Genomic DNA, 20,437 nt, shown 5'->3' with positions numbered 1-20,437 from the left:
TATGGAATCCCACGTCTACAGCAACGGTTCTCAAACTCGAGTGTGCGTCGGAATCCCCTGCAGAGGTGGTTAAACGGTGTCTGATATAGTGGGCCTGGGGTGGGGCCCGAGAACATGCATTTCTAACAAGTTCCCAGCTGCGGATGCTGGGTCCAGGCCCCCCCACCACCACAGGGCAGAGTCCCAACACCCTCCTGAGGTTTGTCTGTGACTAACCAGCACCCCTCCCATCCCCAGCTGGCCTTGGCCTCTCCTGGTCTCTGGCCAGCTCTGGGCCCCGGACAACCGGACAGGACTTGAGTTTCTCCTGTTTGGCTCTGCTTGTCCCACCTCTGCCCCTTCCCCTGCTCACTCTGCCCTCAGACTCATGTCTGTCCCTCCAGGCCCAGACAGGCGCCACCTGCCCAGCTCTCCACAGCAACCCTGCGCGCTCTGCGCTCCCGCGGCGTCTTGCTCTCGGAAGCTTTAGACCTACTTAACTGCAAGGACTGAAGACAGGGCTGTCTTATTTTCCCTACTAGGTGGGGAACTCTCCAGGGCACAGGCTGTGGGGTAAGTCTGATGTTTTCCAGAGTGTCTTATGGAAGTGCAAAACCAGGGTCCAGAGAATTGAAAGGAAAAAAGGCTGACAGAGAGGTTAAAGGAAGTAGCATGAATAACCCGAGCAAGGGGAAGTAGTGGGCTGACAATCTTCAACGAGAGAAACACAAAAATAAAGAAGACGTTGGCCAACTGATCTTTACCCCCATGAAAGAATAAATTTGAGGAAACGGAGTCAAATTGTGACACAGTATTAGATTCTGCTATAGGGAAGTTCCTGCCACTGGGAATTGTTAAATAATGTAGTGGAGTAGCAAGGGTGGGTGTGAATAATCTCTACAAGGCTTGAAAAATGGAACAGATTCTCAATTCCCATGAACGTTTCAGACATGATCCTGTTCTTCTACCTTGGGTACAAAATTGAGAACCCTCGACAGATATTTTTTCAACTGGATGTGAATTTGGTGGCTGTTTGTGCTACTTAAGGATACACTTCTAAGTTAGTTGCTAAGGATGTTCCAAGAAGGAAGAAATATTTTTTAAAACTCAGCACCTTAGAAAAGTGGCTCATTTCCCATTCTGGGGGTGGGTAACGAGAACCCAGGCTAGCAAATGCTGCAGTGCTAATAGGATTTGTGAGACAGCACATGTCCACTCTCCCTGCTTGCCAGGTTTAACCATCACATTCACAAAAAGTTAGAGTTTTTCTTCCTCATTTTTAATGGAAAGTCTTCAAATTTCTGGTAGCTGGAGGAAGTGGCTCTTGTACTCTCAACACTGCACAGGAAATGTAATGAGTTATTATTACTCTGATGAACAGAAAGGGTAGTTTTTGCAGTCGGTTCTTCCTACCACTTGGAAACCTGGCAGCTCTCTGACTTTGCTTGTGCCAGACGGGCCTCTGTGTCACCTGCTAGCCTAGGACTTTTTGCAGTGGGGAGCAGAAGCGGGGGTGGGCAGAGAGGAAGGGAAACACTCAGCTGAGGCACTAATAGCCACCAGGAAAAGGTGTCTCACACAAGCAAAAAGTTTTTGCTGAGCTGTGGGTCCAAGGCAAACACTGCTTCTGCTGGGGGCAGGTGACCTATCTGAGGCCAGCGTGGGAAGACCACGGCGCAGGCCACGCCAGCTCTGATGCTGGACTCTTTGGGGGGGGTCACTGACTGCTTATCTCTTTAGTCCTGAGTTTTAAAACTCTGCCTACATCCTGAACCTCTGATTCAAAGACACCTTTAGGTCAGGAAATGGCTCTGAATTGCAGAGCACACAAATTTCCTGCAGAGCCAATGCCTTGGGGCTCTTAGCTTGTTTTTTAACCCCAGTGGGGTCTAAGGACCTTTGCCTCCCAGTAAGATAATCCAAAGCAGATGCGATTCCATATCCTAAACTGCGACCTTCTTTATTGTTTGTTTGGGGAAAAAACAATCCTTCTTTACTTGAACCTGAACCTGCTTTGATTCTGATTTGGACTAAGACAGAAGTTTCCTTAATAAACTGTGAAAAAATACAATCAAATGGTCAGCTGTCCTGTTTTGACATCTACCACATTTTTTTTTTTTTTTTAATAATAGGTCCAACCACATCCTTTGCCCTGTATCTTCGGCGCCCAGCACAGCCTGCTGGCTCTGAAATCGCTCCTGCACTTCTTTCTCTTGCCACCCTCCTGACCCGATTCAAGCCTGTACCAGCTCTTCCCCAAAGCAGGGGCTGTGGCCTCCTTACCACGCCCTGGACCCCCTCCTCCCCCCAGCGCCATAGCACCCTTCCCCATGACCTCCACATCTGACCACGTCCCTCCCCAGCTCACAATACACGGAGATAAAATCTAAACTGTTTTCCCTGCACAGAAGGCCCTTGAGTGCTGGCCCCGCCCCCCACCTGCCCTTGGAGCCCAGGAACACTGTCCTCTTCCGAGACGCCTGAAAACGCCGCACTCGGTCTGGTCTCCCCACCGTTCCCCCCACCAGGCAGAGCACAAACCAGTCTTGATCCCTAGCCCACATGCTGCCCCCTTGCCCCTCTTTCTGTGCTTTGGACACACACAACCGCACGGTAAGGAAAAGGGGGTATTTTCCGCCGGCACTTCCAGGCCGGTTAAAGCGCTCTTGTCCTGGGCGCCCACCACACTCTGAAAGCACTCTTGATGGCAGGAGTGTCCCACCGCATTCTGTCTGCATGCATCTAGGCCGGGCGCTTCCGGGAGACGGGGGCTACGCCCCTGCTCTCCGTCTCCTTAGCCTGCTGCAGGGCGGCCCACCTGGAGGAGGCGCTCGCTTCGTTGAGCTAAACGAGCACATCTAACACAAACGCAGTCCTCTTTCTCACTGTTGAGCGTCGTGCCCTGGACGTGGCAGCCCACAGAAATCCCAGGCTGGGGGTCGCCGGTGGCGCACAGGACAAAGACAGAGAGCAAGTTAGCACACGTCCACGCAGACGCGCTGAGAGGGCTGCCGGGCGATGATCGGGGCCAGCAGCCGCTGCCCACGAGAGGGAGGGCAGGGCGCCGGGGAGCCGCTCCCGCCGGGCTCGCGGGCAGGACGCAGCCTGACAGCGCCCCTCGGAACCAGGGCAGAGGAACCGCTGGGCTGCGCGTAACCAAGCCCGCCGCCCACTCAGTGTTAAACCTCAAATGCGCACTGAGAACTTCAGACCCACCCGCTCTTCTGTTTTGCTGCAGTCCACTGTCTCTCTCGTGGTTTCTTCAGGCTCGGGGCTTAGGTTTGGGGGGTAGAAAGGAGGAGTTGAGCTTAATCTGTGTTCCTAGCAGTGGGTCCTACAGAAAGCTCCCACGCGGCAGCCAGAGGGAAACACGAAGATTAGGTGCCCAACTTCCTACAAACCAGGTGGAGAATTTACAGGCGCTTGCAGGGAGAATCACCTGGCGCGCGAATCCCACCCACGCCGGCTCTGGGGGCCGGGAGGTGGGGGTCAGGTATGCTTCCCTTGGGGGCTGGGGGGCGGCCGCTGCAGGGAGACAGCAGCCAGGCCACAGCTGTCCTGGCGGCCACCTGGCCCGAGGGTAGATGCCCTGGGGGGTGACTCACTCGTAGAGAGGGCAACTGTCAGGGCGGGATGCAGATCCAATCCACAGGAGTCCGCCCAGACAGCATCCTCTGGACACACCATGTGGAAAAACACACCACTATCTTTTTCCATGCGCTTCAAAGATAGGAAAATAGCATGGGGGGAATTTTAATACTGATCTGGCAGAGAAAGTTCACGTGGTACCTTCTTCAAACAATACTCTGAAAAGGAGGCCCTGGTTTGGAACTCCCCTTTTCATGGCCTCATAAAACACTGATTTATTGACCTTCAAAGACATACCTTTATTGTTTCAGTTTTCCTGGCATATGAATTTCTGGTAGATAACTGAAAAAGCAAGCTCATATTTCCTTATCAACACGGAGAATATGTTCATATTACAGATGTGCCATTTTCAGGGGAAGTGGTGGGAAGGAAATAACAGGGAAGGCATTTGAAACATTTATCAACAAAGTGAACGAAAAGGACGCTGATCCCCAAGTCTGTGATTCTCCAAACGAAGTAGTAACTTATGGCCAAGTCTTCCCACTAGGATGGGCTGGCAGGGCAGGAAGACAGCCGGGGCAGGGGCGGTCACCTACCTACCCTACAGTCCCAGTCCCACCCAGGGGATTTCCTCTGCGGGGTGTCCCCACAGGCCTTCCAGGGCCCTACGGCTTATCTGTTTCTGATTAGTCTACATTACCACCTCAACAAGGGCCATACAAGTGTTATCTCAAAAACTATAAATGTTTAGTGTCCTGTCTGTCATGGGGTTTCTTGAATTAAGCTAGCTTTCCAGATAGCTTGGTGCTATCTATAAAGTCATAAACATATGTGGGTTTTCTCTTTTTGGCAAGATTCCTTTAGGCCTAAACCACTGACGCCACCCTCTCAGATAGAAAGCTTTCTTCCCCACAACAGCCTCTTGGGATCATTGCCTCTCTGACCCTTGATTTCCTACCCATCCTCCAAAGACCGCTTCAGAAGCCCCCTCCTCCAAAAGTCCTCCCTGATTCCTCCAACTATATTCTCTCCCTCCTCCACCATCCTCTGCGCTTCTCGTATCATAGGCTGCGTTATTATTATCACAGCTTCACCTGTCTCATCCTCTTGACTGGGCCGTGACCTGTGAAGACCCAGCTATGTCTTCGCCTTGTTTCTCGCCAGCGCAAGGTTTTACATCCCAAATATGTTTGCTGGCCTGGGTAGGAGTGAATCTGCCCTTAGGTCTTGGATATCTAGGGATAAACATGGCTGTGTGATCAATTACCTCAATGAAAACAGCCTGCTCCTAGAGTTTCTTACTTGGAATAAACAGCAGAACTATCAACATAAAAATTTTAAATGTTTTTTTCTTTAGGCAAATACTCTTCTTATGTCTGAACTCAGATTCCCTCACACATGCGCAGAGAGATATAAGCACAGAGATGTTTTAAAAGGCAAAACTTACAGCACCCCAGGTAAGTTTAAATCGATTTAATACAATGTAAATGAAGCTAAATACAATACTTGCAGATAAAGCACTTTCCAGAAGCTGTTTTTGCCAACTATTTTACAAAACCAATACCTCCTCCATCCTCCACACTCAACAGTTCTTTAAGCCTTGCCCAGTGTGTGGTAACTGATCAGCAGTGCAATTCCTTTCTTTGAACTAATAGATCAGGTTGGCCGAAGAAGCAGTAATTGAACAGAGTGCTTGTAACCACAGTATCTTTGGGGGGTAATACTACAACATTACATCTAGCTCCACCTTTCAGAATTAATAGATTTCCACTGGGGAGACTAGGCACAAACTTACATCATTTGATTAGAGCCATCCCAATATCATTTGATTGTTTCCTGTTTAGGTATGATTTAAAAACACACATAATATAAGTAGCCAAAAGGGAAAGGCGGGGCGGGGGGGAGATAGCACTTGCTGAAAGATAGCTCTGAGAAATAAATGTTTTGATAGCAAATGAGTTCATGTTAGAACGTACTGCATTTTACACATATATGTACATATGTAGTTTTTGCAATAACACTGTGAGATGCTTTTTTTTTTTTTTTTTTGCGGTACGCGGGCCTCTCACTGCTGTGGCCTTTCCCGTTGCGGAGCACAGGCTCCGGGCGCACAGGCTCTGCGGCCATGGCTCACGGGCCCAGCCGCTTCGCGGTATGTGGGATCTTCCCGGACCAGGGCACGAACTCGTGTCCCCTGCATCGGCAGGCGGACTCTCAACCACTGCACCACCAGGGAAGCCCCGAGATGCTTTTTTTTAAACTGTGTAGTGAGCAGGTCTTTCTCAGGTGGCTAGCTGTTCACTGGAGCCCTAGTCCTGTGGTTCAAATAAGGCAGCAGCACCCTGTCCAACCTGTTGAACACTTAATTAAGCAACACCTGAAGTGTTTAAAATGAAAAATTCCAGCAGGCTTTTCCGCCTTCTTTGCCCTCAACCATTCCTTGAGACTCATACAAGTAGAAACGAAATAGACTGAATCTTCCTGAGAATTGTCTGCTCCAGCCTTAATAGCACGTTCCTGTTATTTCTGTCAAGGCTCTAATCCCAGGCTGGCTTCCCCCTCTCTCCTCACTCCAAACACAGTTCTCCAAGTGCTGTTCCCCTTGTCTTCTTGGGGTCTCGAGCTGTTCCCCCAAAAGCTGTTAACAAGAGCCTAAGCCAGTCTTACAGAGAAGGGAAATCTGAAACTACTGAAACCCAGAAAACCACCAATATTTACCCTTCCCTACAAGGCTTTCATAGTATTTGTGGTGCTGGGCTTCCTACACTACAGCTCTCCTCCGGGGAGGGCAGAAAACCAGTAACTGGTTTTATTTATTTGGCAGCTGTACCGAGTGATCTTGTAAAGAAATCTCTTCTGAGAGGACTTGGGGTGGGGAGGACAACAGGACATAGGAAGATGCTCTTGTTCTGGCACCCCCCCAGACCTCTTCACGCCCTTTATCAGCCCTGTGGGCCGCCAGGGGAGCCCCGGGTGCCTCCTGGGTTGGGAGCCCCAGCAGGGCCTGGCCCCAGTGAGACTAACCACTGCCCGCTGTGCCCGCCGGCCCGTCCCAGTCCCATTCCGGCTGAGCGCACGGAGGACAGGGCTGTTTCTGGCTCCCCTACTGGCTTGAAGCACCCCAGGTCCCTTGGTGTCTCCAACTGTGAACACTATTTTGTCCTAACATCATCAGAGGGTTCTGAGAACAAGTGATTCTATGTCATTCTGGGCCAGAACCTGAGCCGCTGGACCTTAAACTGTAGGGAGGAGTCGGAGGGGAGAAGGGAGGCATAAAAAAGAGGGGAGCATAAGAAAGAAATCTGATGTCAGCCTTTCTGAAGAAACTACCAAATCCTGTTTCACCACACGCCCGGGAGGCGAGCATCGCTCTAGTCTTCAGACTACCAGCGAAGCTGAGGTGGGGAGAGCGTGTAAAGCCCAGTTAGAGGGAAGGACCGAGAGCTCCGGCGGGTCCAAAATGGCCCGAAAGGAGAAATCGTATGTTGGGATGGTTACTTAACGTGGGCACTGTCCGCGGCTCCGAATTTTCCCCTCGCTTCTTCTCCTGTTCGCGGGGGAAGGGTCTGTGTCCACGCCGCTGCCTCCGCAGCAGCTACACTGCGGGGGCACCTCGCAGACGCTCCAGAAATGTTTAGAGAATAAACGGCACCACCAAAGCCTGCCACTAAGTGGGACTTTTGGAAGCGCCCGTGTCCGGGTGCCGGGGTCCCGCAACTCCCCGTTCTGCACCCCAGTTCCCCTCCACTCGCCCGTTCCCTCCTTCCACCGTCCAACGCGCACCCCCCCAGCTCTCCGCCCTCCAAATCCTCAGCTCCTGCGGCTCCGTCCAGGTCTCGGGACGTCTGGCAGCCGCCGCGCCGCGTCCTTCCCCAGTTCCCGCGAAGGCGTCGGGCGCGGGACCCGGCGCGCGGGGAGCGGGAGCTGGGGCGGCCCCCCTTACCTGCAGCCGGCCGAACAGCGCGCAGAGCGCAAGCAGCGCGGGCAGCGGGCGGCGCCGCCGGGCGCGCGAGGCCATGGCGCGGAGGGGCGGGCTGGGCGGCCCGCTCTGCGGCCTCTGCTGCCCAGGCGGCGCGGCAGCTCGTGGCCTCGGGGTCGGTCCTCCCCGCCGCCTCCGGGCCCCGCCCCGCCCCGCCGCCGCCCGGCGCCGCCCCGCCCCGCCCCGCCCCGCGCCGGGCACCTGTTCCCGCCCGCCCGCCCGCCAGGTGGTGCCCGAACGAGGCGGGCGGTGTCCGCTTCCCGCGCCTTGTTGGGGGGTGGGGGGACGGAAAGGATGCCGGGAGGTGAGGGTCGCGGGGGGCGACCTGGGGTGCTCTCCGCGCCCGCCGCCCGCGTCTTCTGCCGCACTGTGCACCCCTGTACGCAGGTTTGCCTGCGACCTGCCTTCGGGTGTCTTTCACGGTCACAGACGCGGCCGGCCTGCATCCCAGGACTGTTGGGGCCGGACTCCCGGGGAAGGAAGACAGCCCGGCGGCCTGGCCCCCGCCTCGCGCCCGCGCTCAGGCTTCCCGGCGGGGCCTCCCAAAGTAGGTGCACCTCGACCAAGAGTTAACGAGGAGAGGGTCTCCATCGGAGATTCCATAGAGCTCAGTGAAAGGATCAACCCAATATAGCGTCGAGCACGCTTCATCATATCCCTCGTTCAGTCTTCCGGCCAGAAGCCACTTCCTCTTGCCTCCTCCAAGCTGTCAGCCGCCACGCTGTCTCCGCCCCCTGCCTCATGTGCTTAGGAGTACGTCAGCTCTCACGTGCCAGGTGGATGCTGGATGCACACGTACACCCAAGCCTTTGCACAGATAACTTTTCTGTGTGAAAACACTGGTCCTCAGGTCAATAGAATGTATTGTTTTGAGTTCCAGAAGCATCAACCTGTCTTAGCTTTTAGCCCAGCAAGTGGTGTATCTTAGTGAATATTCCATGTGCACTTGGAAAAACTGTATTTCACTGTGGCTGGTGAAGTGTTTTATAAATGTCAATTAGGTTAAATTGGTTGAAATACCCATATTGATTTTCTGTCTACTTGTGAGAAAACTGGAAATTTCCAACAAAAACTGTGGATTTTTCTTGATCTGTCAGTTTTCTTATTTCGTGTTTTTGAAGCTCTGATTAGAGGCATAAACATTCGGGATTACTATGTCTTTTTGATGAATTGATCCTCTTATCATTATTACATGTTCTCCTTGATCGGTGGTTAAATTTTGGTTTCTGAAACCTTTGATACTGTATAGCCCTTCACCTTTCTTATGAATAGCATTTACATGGTATATCTAATTCTGTCATTTTACTTATCTATGTCTATTTAAAGTGACAGCATGTAATTGGGTCTTGCTTTTTCAATTTATCCAGTTTGACAATCTCTGTCTCTTGATTGGAGTGTTTAGGCCATTCACATTTAATGTGATTATAGATATGGTGAAGTTTAAGTCTTGCTATTTGTTTTGTTTGTTCCATCTTTGCTCCTTTTTTTCCTCTTTTCTTACCTTCTTTTGGATGATTTGAGTATTTTTAGGAATCCTTTTTCTGCATTGTTAGCTTATTTTATATACCTCTTGTTTTGTTCTTTTTAGTTCTGGGTTTACAATATGTATCTATGACATCACAGTCTACCTTCAGATAAAATTCTGCCACTTCAGGTATATTGTAAAAACCTTGGAATGACATACTTCCATTTCCCCCTCCCACCTTTGTGCTATTGTAATCATGCTAGTTGCTTTACTTTGTAACTCCCTGCTGTGCAGCTTGATTTGTACACTGCCCAGTTACTTTAGTGCTTTTTGGAAAGCAGTCTGGTAGTGTTGATTAAAAAAAAAAATAAAAGTGCAAATATCCTTTGACAAAGCAATTCCATACCATAGTAAAGGAAACAAGTTACAGAGTAATACCATCCCATGTTGTAAACAATAATCAGAAACATTTATTTACCTAAGCAGAGGAAGTTTCTGGAGAGACAATAATAGTAGCAAACACTAACAGCATCCTTACACTTACAAATTCATTGAATCCTCACAACAGCTTTGTAAAAAAATACTGTCATTAGTCCCATTCTACAGATGAGGAAACTGAGGCATAGAGGTTAATAACTTGCCCTAGGGTCACTTGCCGAAAAGTGAGAGAGCTGGGATTCAAGCCCCTGGCTATCTGGCTCTGGAGTGTGAGTTCTGCCTTACTAAGCACCAATTTATTTTTCAGGTTTTTAAAAATTGAACTGTAGTTGATTTACAATATTTTGTTAGTTTCAGGTGTACAACAAAGAGATTCAGTTATATATATATTCTTTTCAGATTCTTTTCCATTATAGGTTATTATAAGATGCCGAATATAGTTCTCTGTGCTATACAGTAAATCCTTGTGGTTTATTTTATATACAGTGGTGTGTATCTGTCAATCTCATCCTCAAAATTTATCCCTCCTCCCCCTTTCCCCTTTGGTAACCATAAGTTTGTTTTCTATGTAAGTCTGTTTCTGTTTTGTAAATAAGTTCATTTGTATCATTTTTTTAGATTCCACATATAAGCAATATCATATTTGTCTTTGTCTGATTAACTTCACTTAGTATGATAATCTCTAGTTCCATCCATGTTGCTGCAAATGGCATTATTTCATTCTTTTTTATGGCTGGGTACTATTCCATTGTGTGTGTGTGTGTATATGTATCTATATACATACAATATATATATCACATCTTCTTTATCCATTCATCTGTTGATGGACACTTAGGTTAAAGCACCTAATTTTTAACATTAGGTGAGTTCCAAAAGGAAAAGGAGAAACTGATAATTTTAACTTTTGATGTTCCTAAGCTATTTACACTGAGGAAAAAGTACTTTTACATTTTAACTGACAGGTCTGTAAATTTGGTAAACAGATGTTAAAACTCCAGATGAAGTAAGTACAGGAATGGTAAAAAATACAGATTAAAAAATATTTATCTGGCCTACTGTTGTCTTGAATGTGGAGACAGGCTTTCTGGAAACAGTAGTGTGTAAGATTATGATTTTGATAAAAGGAACTGACTTGTGGGAGAGGGTACTTTCACTGTGGCACTTTATGAGAAATACCAAGGGTTACTCCTGGCACATTTCCAACATCAACCCCTTTTTTTTTCAGAGAAGTTTAGGGGACTTAAAACTTCTGCTTGGAAAGCCCCAGAGGTGAGTGTGCTGGTTTTGGAAGCACTCTGAACAACAGAATGCCCATGTTAACATATTAAATCTACTAAAACAAGTTTAATTGAAAAAAAATTAAAGTACTTTTAAACACTCTCTATATTTACAGAGCTATCACTCAGATAATTCAAATATTTTATAAAGATTAATGTAAAATACATTTGTCATCAACAAGATCCATTAAAATGAGCTTGAGGACATTATCTTTCCTATATGAATAGCATTATTATGAGAAACATGGAAGTAAGTTAAATCAAATACTATCTTCCTCTATTAAGTGAAGGATGCATACACTATAGCTAAAGAGATTGCTCATCATTTACAGAAACTGTTATTTATGATTTTTATAAGCCCCATATTTATAGGCACATGTACAATTAAATTTTGGTTATATGTAATAAATGTAAAATTCATTTTAAATAATAGATGTTTTAACATTTATTAAAGGTAAACATTTCCAATTTTTAAAAAGTAATCAGGTGACAGTGAATTGTTTTATTTGTACTGGGGAAAAATAAAACATTATACAAATACAGGCATCGTAGGTTTATTTGAAAATTATTTTACATGGATAATGCACACCTCACCCTGGAAATCCCCACTACTCCCCACTTCTGTAGGAACTGTTTAGTTTTCAGAATCAAAAAGGTAAAATAAAAATATGGCTATCATTTTTGCTTCTAGTGGATGGTTTGTAAGTATTATAGCATTACATTTTAATGGTCTTTATTTAGGCACACGAAAATAGACACTATCTTGTTAATGAAATGCTTATGAATGTCCGCAAGAATGAGAATTAATCAGCTTATGTAATTTTTTTCACGTGGTGATACAAAATAGTTACTGGGCAGAGCTAAAGCAAACACTTAGAAAGCAAAGTTATTAAGTAAACATAAGACTTCATGAATCTTTCAGTAAAAGCTTACTAGTAAATACAAATGTTTTTATTACCTACCCTGTTATGGTTTGCTCTTCCACTCATCTTGCCTATAAAACTTTTTAAACAAAAGTAAACCATTGATAAATCAGTGTTCACTCACAGATAAATCAAGGTGCAATACTGTCCCATAATGACATCCAAATATAATAGGAAATTTCATATCTATGTTCGTGAGAGAGATTGGCCTGTCATTCCCTTTCTGAATTGGATCTTGTCAAGTTTTGGTGTCAGGGTTTTGCTGGATAAGATTGAGGTATATGGAAGAACTTTGAAAGGGTGTATAAATGTTGTTATTTTTTTCCTTAAGTATTTGGTAGAATTCACCAATGAAGCCATTTGGGCATTGGGGTTTCTTTGTGGCATGGTTTTAAATTACAATTTCACTGTATTTAGTACATATAGAACACAGAGATTTTCTATTTCTTTTTGTGTTGATTTTGGTAAGTAGTTCGTGTGTGTGTTTGTCTTTAAATAGGAATATGTTCATTCCATCTAATCTTTTAACTTTGCTGGTATACAGTCATTCATAAAATCTCCTATTTTAGATGTAGTGTTTGTAGGGGTTTCTTCTTTTTAGTTTCTAATACTGGTAATTTATGCCTTCTCTTTTTCTTGGTTAGTCTTGCTGGGGTTTAATCAGAGTTCAATTAATTAGAATCAAATTTTTAGCTTTGTTCATCCTCCGTATTGTATTTTGAGTTTTCTATTGCAATAATTTCTTGTCTTTATTGATTCTTCCACTTTGCAGTTCTTTTCAAACTTCTTGAAATTGAGATAATTGACCTTAAGGCTTTCTTCTTTTCTAATCTATGTATCTAAAGCTTATGTACAGCTCCCTCTAAGCATGGCTTTAGTTTTGTCTCACAAGCTTGATATTTTTGAATTTTCATCATTTAATAAAAATGTTTTCTAACTTTCTTCCTTAACCTATGGTTTCTTTTGAAAGCACATTGCTTACATTTTCAACATTTGGCATTTTCTAGTTACCTTTTTGTTATTAATTTATAACTTAATTCCGCTGTGGTCAGAGAACATATTCTGTAGGATTTCAGTCCTTTGAAACTTGTTGAGAAGATTTGCTCTGTGACACAGCGTATCGTCATTTGTTAAATGCTCCATGTACACTTGAAAATAAATGTGTATTTTGCAACTACAAGTCTTTTGCAACAGACTTCTTCATAAGATGATCAGGTCAAACTTATAATTGTGTTGTTCAAATCTTTCGTGTCCTTCCTGATTTTTAAACTGCTTGTTCTCTGTCAGCTTCTGAGAGGAGTGGGTTAAGAACATACAAAACTTCCACTATGATTATATGATGATTTTTCCTTCAGTTCTGTAATTGTTTACTTAATATATTTTGAAACCATTACATGCAAAAAAAAAAAGATTAAAAAAAATCATTCTATTCTTCCTGTCTACAAGCTTGACATTCTTTTAATGGTTACTTAAACTAGAGATTATAACATGCATCCTTAACTTGTTAAAGTCTAATGCAAAATAGTACTTTTATTATTTCCTGGGCAATGCAGGAAACTTAGACTGCTTTAGCATCAATCCCATCCCATCCCCACCTTGTGCTCTTTTTGTTGGGTGTGTATATTTTAAATCCTATAAGACATTTTAAAATTTGCCCACATATTTATCTTTTTTATTGCTCCATATTCCTTTTTGCATCTCTAAGATGCCACCTAGGACCACTTTCCTTTGGCCTGAATAACGTTTTCTGGTTTTTCTTTGGTGTGAGTCTGCTGGTAAGAAATTTTGTTTTGGGGGCGTTTTTCTAGGGGGACAGTGTCTAAAAATATCTTAAATTGCCTTCATTTGAAGTTCTAGGGTGGCAGTTATTTTCTTTCAGCATTTGAAACATATAATTGCTTTGTTTTCTGTCGATAAGCCAACTATCAGTCTTGGAGTTGCTGCTTTTAAGATTTTCTCCTTGTATTTGCTTTCCAGCACGTTTACTATAACATATGTAGGCTTAGTTTTCTTTGAATCTATCCTGTTTGTAGTTCCTTGTCCTTCTTGATGTTTTTTGTTAGTTTGAGAAAATTTTTGGCCACTCTCTCTTCAAATAACATTTCTGCCCAATCTCTCTCATCTCCCCTTCTGCCCCATATGACTTTTACCCTCTTTTCTGTGTTTTGCATTAAAAAAAAAAATCTGGGCTGCTTCCTGTTTCCGGTTCCACATGTAGAGAGCTTGGAAGTTGCCACTCTGTCCCAATGAGTAAAAAGCTGAACAAACTGAAAAATCAATGAATCTTCCTAAATCCATTTAAGAGAAGGGAGGTCACAGGGCACACCACTGCCCCCCACATTGGAGAGACTGACAGGCAAATACAGAGAATCACAAGTTACCAGAGCAGAAACTCACAAGCTATAACCTCTGTGGGAACCAGGGCAGGGGTAGAAAAACCACAACTGTAATTGATCAATTGCTGGAGGCCCAGAGTGGACAAGCCTGAGAGTTAAAAACTCCAGGGGGACCCAGTCATAGAGGGGTCCCTACTCGTTTTTGAGTTTTACCTCCAGGAGCTTGACCAGGTTCTCACAGCAGATGTCAGAGAAAAATCTCCTGGGCTTCTGGCAGGGGGAGGGGAGAGGAAACAATTTTGAAATACACCAGAGTGCTCTGTTCTTCCTAACAAGGCCTGCCCTTAGAAAAACTAGTTAACCTCAGAGCCTAGGCTGCTGGGTATTATCAGAGCCTAACCCGGGGAAGGGAAATACCCAACTCCAGCCCACTATTGCCATTCTGTCCCATGTAAGAGGGGAGGAAAAAGCTGAGAAACACTTGCGAAGTTCGAAGTCCAGAGGCACAGGCTCACAAAGACCAAGACCTAATCACAGGACTCATTAGAATGTTTCTCTTCCCCTGTCACCTACCACTCCATTACTAAAGGCCTATTTACAACAGTTGCTCTTACCTAGTACCTCACGTCTGGTTATCAGGAAAAAAACACAAGGCATACTAAAGACAAAAAACACAGTTTGAAGAGTCAGAGCAAGCATCAGAACCAGACATGGCAGGTATGCTGCGATAATCAGACTAGGAATTTAAAAACAACTATGATAAATATGCTAAGGGCTCTAATGGATAAAGTAGACAGCATGCAAGAACAGATGGGCAATGTAAGCAGAGAGACAGAAATCCCAGGAAAGAATGAAAAAGATATGCTAGAGATAAAAACCACTGTACAGAAATTAAGAATGCCTTTGATGAGCTTATTAATAGGCTGAACATGGCTGAGGAAAGAATCTCTGAACTTGAGGATATAGCAGTAGAAACCTCAAAATTGAAGAGCAAACAGAAAAAGACTGAAAAAAAAACCCAACTACAAAAGTTATAACATATGTATAATGGAAATATCAGGAGAGAAGAAAGAGAGAAAGAAACAGAAGAAAAAATTGAACCAATAATGATGGAGGATTTTACCAAATTAATGTCAGATGCCCAACCACAGATCCAAGAAGCTCAGAGAACACCCATCAGGATAAATGCCAGAAAAACTACATACAGGCTTATCATTTTCAAACTATAGAAAATCAAAGATAAAGAAAAATATCCTGAAAGAAGCCAGAGGAAAAAAAAATCTTTGCTCTTTAGAGAAGCAGAGATAAGAACTATATCTGACTTCTCCTAAGAAATGGAGAGACATTTTTAAAATGTTGAGAAATAACTCACTAACCTAGGATTGTGTAACCAGTGAAATTATCCTTCAAAAGTGAAGGAGAATTAAAGACTTTCTCAGGCAAACAAAAAGTGACGGTATTGTTGCCCGTAGGCCTGCCTTGCAAGAAGTGTTAAAAGAAGTTATTTAGAGAGAAGGAAAGTAACATAGGTCAGAAACTCAGATTTATATAAAGTAAGGCATTGAAGAAATAATAAGTGAAGGTAAAATAAAAACTTTTTTCTTATAATCTAACAGATAAAGATTCTTCAAAATAATATCGACGATGTTTGCTTATGTATACATCATATACATATGTGTGCTTATGTATATATTATAATATATTGCTTATGTATGCTTATATATAAGTGAAATGAATGACAGCAATGATGCAAGGGATGGGAGGAATTAGGATTATTTTGTTAATATAAGGGACCCACACTACCCGTGAAGCATTCTAGTGTTATGTGAAAGTGGACTTGGATACTGGAAACTCTCAGAAAACCACTAAAATAAGTTAAAAAAAAAAGAGGTAAAATTGATATGCTAAGAAAGGGAAGAAAATGAAATCATACAAAATGCTTAATCAAAACCACAAAAGGAAGAAAAAGAGTGGAAGACAAAAATATGAACAAAGCACAAGGACAACAAATAGAAAACAGTAACAAGTATGGTAGATATTAATCCAATTATATCAATAATCATTTTGTTTTTTTAAACATTTATTTATTTATTTATTTATTTTGGCTGCACCGGGTCTTAGCTGCAGCATGCAGGATCTTTGTTGCGGTATGCAGGATCTTTAGTTGCAGCATGTGCGATCTTTTAGTTGCCGCCCGCAGACTCTTAGTTGTGGCACACGAACTCTTAGTTGTGGCATGCATACTCTTAGTTGCGGCATATGAACTATTACTTGCAGCATGCATGAAGGATCTAGTTCCCCGACCAGGGATCAAACCCAGGCCCCCTGCATTGGGAGCACGGAATCTTACTCACTGGACCACCATGGAAGTCCCTCAATAATCACTTTAAACATCAATGGTTTAAAGGTACCAATCAAAAGAGATTGTTGGAGTGGATCAAAAAACAAGACCTAACTATATGTTGTCTACAAGAAATCCATTTTAAATATAAAGACACATATGATTAAAAGTAAATGGATGGAGAAAGATATGCCATGTTAACACTAATAAAAAGAAAGGGAGAGTAGCTATATTAATTTCAGGCAGAGCAGATTTCAGACAAAGGAAACTTTGTCTGGGATAAAGAGGGGCATTACATAATGATAAAGAGTCAGTTCTCCAAGAAGATATAACAATCCTTAAAGTGTATGTGCCTAATAACAAAGCATCAAAATACATGAGGCAAAAACTGATAGAACTGCTAGGAGAAATAGATTAATCCACTATTATAGTTGCACACTTCAACACACCTCCCTCAAAATGGACAGATTTAGGAGGCATAAGAATCAATAAGAGCATGGTTGAACTCAACAACACCATCAATTAACTGGGTATAACTGACATCTGTAGGCTACTTCATTCAACAACAGCAGAAAACACATTTTTCTCAAGCTCACATGGAACATTCACCAATATAAACCATATTCTGGGACATAAAACATATCTTAACAAGTTTTAAAGAAGTTAGATGTATCTGTTCTCAGACCACAATGGAATTAAACTAGAAATCAGTAAAAGAAAGATAATTGGAAAATCCCAAAATACATGGAGACTAAACAACTTCTAAATAACATATGGGCCAAAGAAGAAACTTCAAGAGAAATTTTAAAATACTTTGAACTAAATGAAAATGAAAATAAAATTTATCAAAATTTGTGGGATGTAGCATTAAGCAGTGCTAAGTGGGAAACTTACAACCTTGAATCCATATATTAGAAAAGAAGATATAAAATCAGTCGTCTAAGCTTCCACCTTAGGAAACTAGAAAAAGAAGTGCAAATTCAATCCAAAGAAGTAGAAAAAAAGAAATTATAGGATTTAGAGCTGAAATCATTGAAATTGAAAATAGGAAATCAACAGAGAAAAATCAACAAAACCAAAAGCTGATTCTTTGAAAAGATCAATGAAACCAATAATCCTCAAACCAGGAAAGAGAGAGAGAAAGAAAGAGAGAAGACACAAATTACTATTATCAGAAATGAAAGAGGGGACATCACTACAGATCCCATGGACATTAAAAAGATAATAAAGGAATACTGTGAATAACTCTATGCCCACAAATTTGATAACCTAGATGAAATAGATCAGTTCCTTGAAAGACACAATTTGCCAAAACTCATCCAAGATACAATCTGAATAGGCCTATATCCATTAAAGAAACTGAATCAATAGTTAATAACCTTTCAAAACAGAAAGTACTAGTCCCACATGGGTTCACTGGTGAATTCTTACCAAACATTTAGAGAAGATATTGTATCAATTCTCTGCCACCTCTTTCAGAAGATAGAAACAGAGAGAATACTTCCTAACTCATTCTATGAGGCCAATGTTACCCTAATACCAAAACTAAACAAACACATTACAAGAAAAGAAAACTACAGACCAATATCTCTCATGAACACACATAAAAATCCTCAACAAAATATTAGCAAATGGAATCCAACAATGTATAAAAAGAATTATGCACCACAACCAAGTGGGATTCATCTTCGGTATGAGAGGCTGACTCAACATTTGAAAATCAATTGTGTAAATCCATCACATTCACAGGCTAAAGAAGAAAAACCACACGATCATATCAATAAATGCAGAAGAAAACACTTGACAAGATCCAACACCTATTTATGATAAAAACTCAGTAAACTAGGAACAGAAGAGGAACATCCTCAGCTTTATAAAGAATATCTACGAAAACCCTAGCTAGCATACTTCATGGTGAGTAACTTGAAGTTTTGCCACTATCAGGAACATTTTGACTTTCAGAGAGTACAGGTGCCCAATGGACACATTTTCTCAGAGACTGTCAGTCTACTGCATTTCACAAACCCACTTACCTCACTCATCAGAAGCCCAAGCTTTTTCTGACCTGAGCTCTTACCCCTGAGCTACTCTGAACATTCCTTAAAGTTACTTAATCTCTAACCCTTCCCCACCACCCACTGGGCACATGGGAACTCATGGTGCCTTCAACTTTCTTATCTACCTCCTCAACCTCTTCTCTTGAAGAGTCTCTCGTTCATCTTATACTAACTGAAAGCTGACTACCCCTAAGACATCACCTTCCCTGCTATTCTTTAAAGTGGAGGCTTTTCAATTTTGTTCCCACAAACCTCTGTACTTTAAAGGCTGGAGGTAGAACAGGTATATTATTTGCTTTCCATTTCTACTCTCAAAGGAAGTATCTTTTCAGTTTACTTACATATTTACTTTACTGAGACCCATCCCTCAGATTATTTATTTCCCCCCTCATTCCAGTATCTCATTTTCCCCCTTTCCCAGTTTAGTCTATGGTCCATCACTGTAATCATTTCTTTGCAAGAGCTTTAATGTCCTTGTCTTTTCTCCTCCTCTTATGCATCTAGAAAAACCCAGACCTGGTTATACTTTATTTTGTGTATCTTCACATCTGCTCCTGAACAGTTAATTTTGTCTGGAAGAAACAAAAACACAAAAAACCCCACAATTGTGTTAACTGTCTTTCTTTAAATTCATAATTACTATTCTAAAATGGGCTTTCAAAATTGCTTGGCAATCCTACAATTCCCTCAATTCACTCTGTCATTCTTGGAGACAACAATTTCTACCTTCTTTCTCCTCAAACCTCCAATACTTTCCACATGACAGCCAAGCTAACATCTTTGCTTCATACTTCACTGAGAAGAAATTGAATGGAAACCCCCAAACCTTCCCACCACTAAATCTACCAAATCACCTCCAACTGTATCTATTCTCTGCTTTCTCTCCAATTACAAAAGAGGCCAGGCTGCATTTGTGCTCTGAATCTCACCCCTTCTTGCCTTCTCAAGGATTTCACTCTTGCAGTTGTTGCCTGTTGTTCCTGTTGCATCATCACTATCTCTCAATTTACTGGCTTATTCTCACCAGCATATGAACAGGATCTAATTTCTTATGTTAAAAAGCTTACCTACATGACCTCATGTTCCTTTCTAGCTACCAGTACTTCTGCTCCCCTTTATGGCAACATTTCTTGAAAGAGCTGTCATCTCTAGTCATTGTCTCTCTTTAGCCCACTCCAATCAGGCTTCTATTTCCACCAATCCACTGAAACTACTATTGAAGTCATCAGTGACTTTAATCTTCCACCAGATTTCAGATCCATCGTCATCCTGACTGCTGAGTAGCAATTGACCCTCCTTGGAACACTCTTCTCTTGGCTTCCAAGATGCCACACTTTCTTGGTTTCCCTCCTACCTCACTCCTCTTGAACCTCTTAGTAGTTCCTCTTGCTCTGCTGAATTTCCAAATATGGGAGTGTCCCAGACTTGGATACTCTTCTCCACGGTTACTCTCTCCCCAGGGCCATCTCATTTACTTCCATGGATTTAGTCAAATATTGTTGACTCCATAATCTATATTTTCAATCCTGACCTCTGTTGAGATCCAGACCTGTATAACTAACTTCTTGATATTTAGACAGGTAACTCTCAGACATCTCGAATTTGACACATCTAAAACAAAATTGTAGATTCGCCCCTAAAACTTGTTCTTTACCTTACTTCCTTACTATTGTTATCACTCATTATTTATTCAAATTATTCCAGACAGAAATCTCAGTGACATCTTGGTTTTTCTCTTTCCCTCACTCTTCATACCCAACCTGTCATGCCAATTCTACTTTCAAAATATATCTCAGGGACTTCGCTGGTGGCGCAGAGGTTAAGAATCCACCTGCCAATGCAGGGAACATGGGCTCGAGCCCTGGTCCGGGAAGATCCCACATGCCGTGGAGCAACTAAGCCCTCAAGCCACAACTACTGAGCCTGTGCTCTAGAGCCCATGCTCTGCAACAAGAGAAGCCACCGCAATGAGAAGCCCGCGCACCGCAATGAAGAGTAGCTCGCCGCAACTAAAGAAAGCCCGCACGCAGCAACTAAGAACCAACACAGCCAAA

At 43.1% G+C, this 20,437-nt stretch overlaps 1 protein-coding gene across 3 annotated transcripts in view; it reads right to left on the bottom strand.

Annotated features, from left to right (window-relative positions):
- The window catches only part of TNFRSF11A (TNF receptor superfamily member 11a), a 62,354-nt gene extending 54,694 nt beyond the window's left edge, over positions 1-7,660 (bottom strand). For all 3 annotated transcript variants that reach the window (XM_027118698.1, XM_027118695.1, XM_027118696.1), the window contains exon 1: positions 7,511-7,660. In XM_027118698.1, the coding sequence (XP_026974499.1) occupies positions 7,511-7,585 (75 nt within the window). In that variant the 5' untranslated portion in view covers positions 7,586-7,660. The remainder of the gene's footprint in view (positions 1-7,510) is intronic.
- Positions 7,661-20,437: the final 12,777 nt, after the last annotated feature.

This window comes from Aethalodelphis obliquidens, unplaced genomic scaffold, assembly GCF_003676395.1.
Source record: "Aethalodelphis obliquidens isolate GAN/ISIS:26980383/991018 unplaced genomic scaffold, ASM367639v1 scaffold19, whole genome shotgun sequence".
NCBI classification, from domain to species: Eukaryota; Metazoa; Chordata; class Mammalia; order Artiodactyla; family Delphinidae; genus Aethalodelphis; species Aethalodelphis obliquidens.
Note: the sequence above shows the minus strand (reverse complement) of the source record. Positions and strands in the feature narration are given on the sequence as shown.